This window comes from Lissotriton vulgaris, chromosome 7 (genome assembly GCF_964263255.1).
Source record: "Lissotriton vulgaris chromosome 7, aLisVul1.2, whole genome shotgun sequence".
Taxonomy (NCBI): domain Eukaryota; kingdom Metazoa; phylum Chordata; class Amphibia; order Caudata; family Salamandridae; genus Lissotriton; species Lissotriton vulgaris.
This window is the reverse complement of record NC_141695.1, coordinates 79,883,099-79,892,508: the sequence shown is the minus strand read 5'-3', so window position 1 is coordinate 79,892,508 and position 9,410 is coordinate 79,883,099. Positions and strand designations below refer to the sequence as shown.

The 9,410-nt window shown below is 43.1% G+C and overlaps 1 protein-coding gene across 1 annotated transcript in view; it reads right to left on the bottom strand.

The window, feature by feature from the left end:
• Positions 1-449: 449 nt before the first annotated feature.
• LOC147700823 (putative DBH-like monooxygenase protein 2) overlaps positions 450-9,410 on the bottom strand; it is a 173,375-nt gene continuing 164,414 nt past the window's right edge. The window contains exon 13 of the mRNA XM_086929743.1: positions 450-2,243. Coding sequence (XP_086785869.1) covers positions 2,067-2,243 — 177 coding nt within the window. The 3' untranslated portion in view covers positions 450-2,066. The remainder of the gene's footprint in view (positions 2,244-9,410) is intronic.

Sequence of the window (9,410 nt, the reverse complement as noted above, 5' to 3'; positions counted from 1 at the left end):
TTGATTCTATTGCATTATAACACCTTTGCAAAGGTTAGGAAGTCTCTCCAAGGATATAAGGATAAATAAAGGCGTACGTCAAGCCTGTGTTCTGGCCCCAACATTGTTCACCCTTTTCATCCATGGGTTAATCGGGGAGCTGTTTCATTGTGGTGGTGATCCTCCAAAATAGGCAGGCAGTGTATTGCCCTGTTTGCTGACACCAAAAGGGATTCAGAACCTCCTGAACAAATTTAATAAAGCCTGCAAAGACAAGGGGGTTAATCATAAAAGACCAAATATATGACATGTATTCCATATAAATCACACAAAGGTAAATTAATGTTACATAGTCAAGCCCTGGAGCAGGTTAGGGTATTTGATTACATAGGAGTACTTATTATTTGTAAGCTTGGCTTGGTCACCACAAATCGAAAAAAGCACCTTGATCTTCAACATTCCTATTGTGCAATAGATCGGAGGGCTAGACCCTCCCCATTCTGGCCCCTCTCGCCGATTTTAGAACTCCATAGGGCAAAAGGTTTAGGTGCAGCCCTCTATGGAGCGGAGCTATGGGGGCTGGAAAATTTGAAAGACCTGGTTATTGCAGAAATCAAATTCATTAGGGCAATCCTGAATCTACCTGTAAATAATCCCCTCGTGCCACTTAGACTCAATCTTGGACTTAGACTTGTCAGCCACTTTGCTATTCTCAGGGCCTTATGTCCTGGGATAGAATATGGACTAGTGACACTCAGGTCCTGTTGAGGAAGGCTAATTGTTCTGCAAAGACAAACATGTCACATTAAATGGCGTAGTATGATTAAGGATTGATTTATAAAGCTAGGGTTGGGGCCCCTATGGGAGGATCCATGGTCTATAAGGAAATGAGTGGTTCCTCTACTTAAAAAAATGTTCTGGAAATTCACAGACTGGCAAAGTATAGCAAGTTACATGCATGGTACTTTAACCTCCGGTTTTCTAGATTTCAAAAAGTTGGTTTTGAACCTTTTATGGATGCCATTCAACCACCCCAGGCAAGAGCCCCATATATCCAATTTAGGTATGGATCCTTGCTCCTAAATTATATAAGAAGTACCTGGGAAAATGCATCTATAATGCCAGTATGCCCCACCTGTTATGCTTCCCCTGAGATCCTTGTACATTTTCTTTTTTTCTGTCTGACCTATGCTGATCATCAGTAAAGTTGGATTTGGCCTACATGTCGCTTATTATGCTTCACACGTTCAAATGATGCATTAGGAAATTTTAGGTCCGATACTACAAGATGGCTGTTTTTTGCTATTTCAAGATATTTATTGTTTGCCTGGTGGAAGAGATCAAATATAACCAAAAATGCCTCTGTGAACCACTCATGACAATGAGTAACAAAGGAATTCTATGGAACTGTGCCATGAATTGTTCTTAATTTGACAACATGCTGATTGTTTTTAAAAGCTACAATGATTCTACTTATGGTATGGGATGTTTTAAAGCAATTTTATTTTAAAATATTGCATTGCATTGAAATTTTAACTGTTTTACTTATATGAAGTGTTTTGATATTTATAATGTAAATGATCATACATTTGATCGAAATAAATAAAATATATACTATTCACACTCAAGCGAGTGCAACTGTAGGGTAATTGTTGGATAGTGTAGGGGTTAAAATTACTATTCCCACTCCAGTGAGTACAGCAGTAGGGTATGTTTTGGATAGTGTAGGGATAAAATCTATGCGTTGTAGTGATATGCGTTGTAATGGCTGCGTTGTAATTGCATGCAATGTAAAGTATGTTGTTATGTAATGACTGTGTTGTAAAGGTAGTGTGTTGTAATGACTGTGTTGAAAAGGTTGTTTCCCAATCAATGTAGACTAACTGTCTGATGGTAGGAGATACGCATGCACACACACAAACATATAATGTAACTATGTGTGTTTTGGTGTGCCTTCACATTCCCCTTGCCATTCACCTAATACTATTTGGGTTGCATGTATTTAGCTTCTAGAAATCCCCAAAAATTGAGACATGATCACAAATAAATGTTGACATGAGAAACAGAATTAGACAAAGGTGTCACATTTAAGGACTTTGTCCATCGTAACTAGGAGATTCAGAATTTGGCCTTTTCGACAGTGATGACATGTATGGCTCAGTTGATGCAGCTGGAGAGGTGCTGGATGACCCCAAACTGTTGCAGGGAGGCACTGGTGGCTCTGTGATGTTGTGAAGAAATCCAGAGTCTAATGTAGAGGATCCCTGAAAGCAGAGAACAGATCAGAGGGCATTAATTATCAAACGGGACAACAATCAACTACCTGGTATTAACAGAGGCACAAATTAGTATGCAAATTGCTTAAAGGCCGGCAGAACCTTTGAAGTACAGACCTATTAGGACTATTATGGCAATCGCATGCTAATATTCCAGTCTTCTACTGTTAGACAATGACATATACCACCCGCTTGTACCAGCACACACACATGCATGTCCAAACACACTCACAACCACAGTGGCACTGCAATTAAAAGGGATATAGATCCATTTGGTTTGTTTTTGGACCCTAAAAAAACATTTGTCAGGATGTCACTTTTGATCATGATTTTTACCTTTGTATTTCTCCAAATCTGCATCCTTCTCTGATGAAGAGGGTTAACTGATGCACCATTTCAGGATCAAATTCAGTTTGCCTTGCTGACACACCAGGCATGGCTATCATGACAGTGAACCAAGACCATAATGCACAATTTCTGACTTCCCCATTGCATTTTATGTCTGGCCCTTCAGCTTTTATAATTCTGTTCTACGCTATCAAAAGAAGGGTAACATTGATCTTCCATGTATAAGGTGAATGGATGTTATTTTCCTACTAACTGATCCATGTTGCAGTTTTAGAAATATAAGGGCAGATTCCCTAAGGGTTTGTATTTGAGTCATACAAGGTGATGCAAGGCAACACATGCCCTTAATTCGGAAACCTTGCATGGATCTGTGTGATTTAGTAAATCAAGCAGTGCAGCAAAAACCTTCCATAGGTCCAGTGTAGGCACACCCACACATCCATCCATGCTTGTTTACATAACCTCAGATTTACAAAGGTCTGTGAACCTGTGATTGTACAAAATTATTCTCCTCATTTACCCCAGCTTAACATGGAGAAATATCTTTATTTCTCCTCATTACTTATCCTTATCTTTGTACCCCCATCTTGTCCCCTCATTCCTTCCATTGTCAATGACATCCTCGTTCTAGTAATGGCCATTGTATTTCAATGATGTTTTAATGTTTCACTTAAATGCCTATTGTTCACTGTCTGTCATATGTCTTTCAATAAAGAAATGTGAGCCCAAAAACAAAAACACTCTTATAAGATAGGAGACAAAACAATAAAAAAACAAGTGGCAAATGATATGCAACTATATATGTCTATACTAATATTTGGTAGGTCTAAAAATCCATTGGGCTCCTTCCATTAGCGCTATCCAATGTATCCTGTTCATTCCTTAACCATTAAGGGAAAGGAAAGATCATATTTACGGCACATAGACAATTTTTCTGTGATCACAATCTTTCAAATCTCACCTTTGTATCATCAGACACTATTAAGGAAATTAGCCTAAACCTTTTTAATGGAACCATAGTTATCCCTTTTTGGTGACATACTTTTCTAGACATTGCTGCAAGGCCACACTAGAAAGAAGCATCTATCTTACCTGCAATAAAACCCTAAATGCCAAAGAAATAACGACAGAAATACGATCCCAAGGCAGAGCATAGGCCTGTGGACTGTTAGAGACTATGATAGGCGCCATGGAGGTTGCTTGATCAACCCCCCTTTTGAAGCATCAGTTTCAATAAACTAAATTTCATATAATTTTATCAATTTAATCTTTCATACTCCATGTTCCTATAGATGTTCAAGCACAGGATATGAGAGGATTATTTTATCTCATTATGAAGTGGTGATAACAAGCAGCATGTTGACAGAAGGTAATGTATCAAACAATCTAGTGTATTGGCAATCCGTCAAATAAAAACTAAAAACTTAGAAATGGGCTTCATACCCCTTCTAATAGAGCCCTATTTGCCATATTTGTCCTGGGATTATATTAGGTATATGATACACATATTTATGAATTGTTTGGACCACCAGACGTATACGTCTTTTGGCCACAAGATTTAAGAACCGAGCCAGATGGGCAGTTTTTAAGGAACAGATAACACCTTCCTTGGTCTTCTTCTGGCACAAGCTTTTTCAAAACAACTTAGGATCTGATTTATCCTACTCTCGAAAGAATAGGGACTACACTAGACAGAGATACTTCCCATTTCTTCTGACCAATGAGGTTGACCAAGATAGCCAGAAACCACTTGCAGGAATCTAATAGACAACCAAGGAATCCACACATGGGATGTCCCTCATGTCACAGTCAAGATAACTGTCCAGAGAGTCTTGGGTCAGCCTTCTCTGAGAGCATGTACAAAATGTTTCATAGTACCAATTGCATTTTATGACTAAACATAGCCATGTTGTGTGCCACTCACTACAAACATACACACATCAAAAGAAAATGGAAGTTAACTGTTTCTGCACCAAGAAATCATCAAGAGGCATCCTATATTTGAATAATTCCTGACCACCATGCTGTACCTCAGAAACATTTTTTTTTTCTTTTCAATATATTCTTTAAAAAAAATTGATTATCTTAACAAACAGAAGCAATTGTCACTAGCAGGTTGTTGAACCTTATGTTTTGTTTTAATAGTAGAAGCTATACATTTTGGATGAAGAGATCAGTTTTTGGGCAAGCAGTTTATGTAATTTGTTTGTTCAATTCCAACTAAACAAAATAAGGTCTAGCTAAAACTTTCCTCTTTCCAAAATGGTCTGTACTTTAAAGAGGCATCTTTATTTTCCAAGAAGGGGTGTGCTTGACTTTCCTACACAACTCAATGCCCCCTTCTCCATGAATACAATCAATCAATCAGGGTTTTTAAAGCACTCTACTCATCTGTGAGGGTCTCAAGGCGCTGGGGGTAGGAGGGCTCTCCATTGTGTACTGGGGTCATCTGAAGAACAGTTCTTTTGGTCCTTCCTGAACTGGGGAGTGTGGGAGCTTGCCGGAGGTGGAGGAGAGGCCATTCCAGACCTTGGCTGTGAGGTAGGATGAGAACTTTCCTCCCATTCTGGACTTGTAGATGCATGAGATGGTGGGCAGAGAGAAGTCAGCTGATTGGAGGTGTTTTTTGGGTGTGAGGAAGGAGAGGCTGTTGTTCAGGTATATCGGTCCACAGTTGTAAAGGACCTTGTGTGTTTGGGTGACAAGTTTGAAAGTTATTCATCTTTCGACAGGGGGCCAGTGGAGATCGCGGAGGTGTTGGGTGATGTGACTGCCACGGGGGATGTTGCAGATCAGTCTGGCTGCAGATTTCTGGATGGCCTGGAGATTGCAATGGAGCTTCTTGTTGCCAATCCAAGTAGCCATTTATATTCTGTGAGTAAAAAGGAAGTCATGCAAGTACTCCCATGATCTGGATTGTAATGTGTAGATGGGGATTCCAAGTAACTGTATTGCCAGCTTCCTCAGAATAAGACTAGAAGGCATAAGAGAAAAGCATCTACAGCTCTTCTCAGCACACCATTTCGAGACATCTAAGCCTTATGTTACATCCAGGCTTGTAGGCTTAATTCTGGGCCTAGGAGAAATGTACACCCCAAAAGGCCTAGGATAAATTCACTTCCAAAAGACATGTACATAAGCACCGTGCTTTTGCATCTTCTACCTTGGATGTATCCTCCCCACTCCGCAGTATGATGCTCTTAGTACCAGCCAACTACTTCTCATTCTTCTATTCTATTGTTTTGTCACTGAGGACATTATCATTTCCTCTTCTGGCCAGGTCAGTTGTATCTAAAAGGTTCCCAGGATAGTACAGGACCAACTGATAGAGAGAATTAAGGAATGTCCTGAGAAAGAAGGTGTTCAGTCCTCAATCACCACCAGCAACACCTGCATTCTGAGTAGATCAGAAAGGAATGTATGGGATATAATAGAATATTTAATTCAGTATCATCCTTCCAAGAGGATGGACTTTTAATTGATCATTTCCAAACTCTTAACTTTTGGGATAGATCTCCAAATACAATCTTGGTCGAAGTTGTCAGGACTCTTGCCAGAGGCTCAGCTGAGGACAGAAAACATGTTTTTTCAGGCAGTGTCCTGTTTTATCTGCATGAAGTTGAGGAAATAAAAACAAATGTTGGTTGATGAGAGCCAAAGACAGTGCACTTTGTAGCCTTAATAAGACTGACTTATTTCCCGAGAAGTAATAGCTCTCAAAATCTTCAACTTCCATTTTCACCAAAATAAGGATGTAAATGTGGGTTCCAATGCTGCTCGACTACCTGAAGGAAGGCAGGGTGCATGATTTTCTTACTGACTGTACATACATTACTAGATACTCTTAAGTGTTGACGGATGAGGGGTGGAGTTAGGAAACTTGCTCTGGAGATACTACCCTGGCTAGGGTAATGTGCAGTAGAAAATCTGGTGTTCCTTCAACAGGAGAATGGTACTTACCTGGCAAACAATGTGGCAGAGGTGATACTCCATCAAAAACAAGGGTCTTAAGTACACTGCAGACATTCAAGAAAAAAGGAGAATGGAAAATATCGAAACACTACACCCATGTTTCCTCAACAAATTTATGGCGAGAGAATATCAAACATGGTCACATAGTCCTCAGTAGCTATATGCAATTACCTTAAGGATGAAAATATTATCTGGTTATAATATATCTGCACCTCATGGTCGGTTAGTCTCATTATCAAGTCCGTTCTTCAGACTGTAGTAAGAAACAAATGAGTTTTCAGTGTACTTGGTGGAGGTAGCTTGAGTCACTGCAGACCTTGTGCTTGTCTTTGGTCAGGAGCATAGAAAAACTAAAAGAGGGCCTAGCTTTGCATTTCGGGCTGGACTGTTCCCATGGGGCACAGAGTCTTGACTGATTTGCATATGGCTGGGTTTAAACTGGAATTGGATGGTAAGCAAAAAAAACAATGGATTTATGCTCAGATCCCTGTACTGGGGTGAATGTATGACATTGTTCTGCATTCAGTCCATCAACTGTTGTTTTTGCATTCGTCACCCCGAGTGGGATGGGTATTCTCAGACGTGAGTCCCGTGCTCTCCATGCTACTGGAATCAAGCTATCCTGGCTGATAAGGGCTGAAAGCCCAAAACCGGTCCTAGGATGCTTGTTGCTTGCCAAGCCAGGTAGGACCTGGCTTGGCAGTTCGGGCTGGACTGTTCCCATGGGGCACAGGGTCAAGACTGATCTGCATATGGCTGGGATCAAACTGGAATGGCATGGTGAGCAAAACATCGATGGATTTAGGCCCATATCTCTGTACTGGTTTGAATGTATGACATTGTTGTGCATGCTGTCCATCAACTGTTGTTTTGTATTGTATTGTATTGTATTGTGGTATACTTATATAGCGCAGCCTGTCACCACCAAGGGCATCCTGGCACTTTTGACCCATGATCCAAGCAAAAGCAATGGCTCAACCCGTCCTAGGGAAAAGGGAAGTTTTCAGAGCCTTTCTAAAGGCTAAGAGATCCTCAAGACTTCTCAGGAATAAAGGTAGGGAGTTCCAGAGTTTGGCCGCCACTACTCTGAACGAACGACCACCCATCCTCACTCTCTGGAATCGCGGGACTACAAGTAGCCTGGACGACGAGGAACGTAAAGCTCGAGATGGAAGATACCAGGCAAACATTCGCCGCAGAGGGATTGGGCCCAGGCCATGGATAGCCCTGAACACAATACACGCTGCTTTATAGCGCACGCGTAAATGGACCGGCAGCCAATGGAGTTCCTGCAACGCTGCCGTGGAAGAGCTGTGGTAGGGGCGGGAAAGGGCGAGTTTGGCAGCCATATTTTGCACCCTTTGCAGCTTGCCCAGCAGTGTTAACGGGGCCTCCAGAAGCAGTGCGTTGCAATAGTCAAGTCGACTTAGGATGGTACTTCGCACTACTTCTGGTCTGGCTTGCTCAGGGAGAAGGGGTAAAACCTTGCGCAGCATGCGGATTAACATCATGCACGTTGAGGTGGTCTTATTCACGTGCAGATCCAGCTGCAGGTTGGGCCCAAAATTGACGCCCAGATTGCGCGCCGATTGTGCGGCTGACACCGTCTCTGAAAAGGACGGGGGCCAAAAGTCATCTGGGAGATCTCGGGGAACTCGGTCAGTGGAACAGTGCAGGACCTCTGTCTTGGTTCCATTGAACTGTAACGAGTTCAAACGGAGCCATTCCGCTGTAGCCTGCATGCACCGGTGAAAAGTCTCCAATGGGACTGCATCCTGACCCTCCAGAGAAAAGACCAGCTGGGTATCATCCGCATAATTGAATGCGGAGATACCAAATGATTTAATGAGCTGGACTAGAGGGCGGAGGTAGATATTAAAGAGTATGGGGCTGATGGCCGAGCCCTGGGGTACTCCTTGTCCCACTCTCCGCTCCTCTGAACTGAAGGGAGGTAGCGAAACCCGTTGCTGACGGCTGTCCAGGTAGGAGATTAACCAGTCCCTGGCCTTGTCTTTAACCCCGCATTCCTCCAACCTCGAAATCAAGGTAGGATGACTGACCGTGTCGAACGCGGCCGACATATCGAGCAACACCAAAAATGCTGCCCGACCACTGTCGACTCGCGCCCGCAGATTGTCCAACACGGTCACCAACGCGGATTCCGTCCCATGAGCTGGGCGAAAACCGAATTGCGTCTCATCCAACCAGGTGTTCCCTTCTAAGAAGCCGGACAGAGTGCGGGTAACCAACTTTTCCATGATTTTAACCGGAAAAGGAAGCAGGGAGATTGGCCGGTAGTTAGAAAGGCACGCAGGGTCGAGCGTAGGTTTTTTTAAGAGCGGCGATACCACTGCCTTCTTCCAACAGCCCCGTACAGTCCCTGTTTCAAACGACTGGCAGCAGATGGCGTGCAAGGGCTGGAAGAGAACCTCTTGAAACACCTTCCATAGTTTTGGAGGAAGAGGATCCAAAGGCGAGCCAGATGAAATCGTGAGGGCTAAACTGCCAAACTCCTCCAAGGAAGGAAGGGGAAAGCTACTCAGCTTGGGTCGACTGGCCACAATTGCCGGAGCTCCCAAGCTGAGAGCCGGATCCAGAGAGGGAGGGGAAGAGCTACTCAGCTGGGGTCGACTGGCCACAATCGCCGGAGCTCCCAAGCAGAGAGCCGGATCCAAAGAGGGAGGAGAAGAAAAGCTACTCAGCTGGGGTCGACTGGCCTCACTCGCCGGAGCTCCCAAACTGAGTGCCAAATCCAAGGCTGGGGGGGAGAGCCACTCAGCTGGTGTCGACTGGCCTCACTCGCCGGAGCACCCAGACTGAGGGCCAAATCCAAGG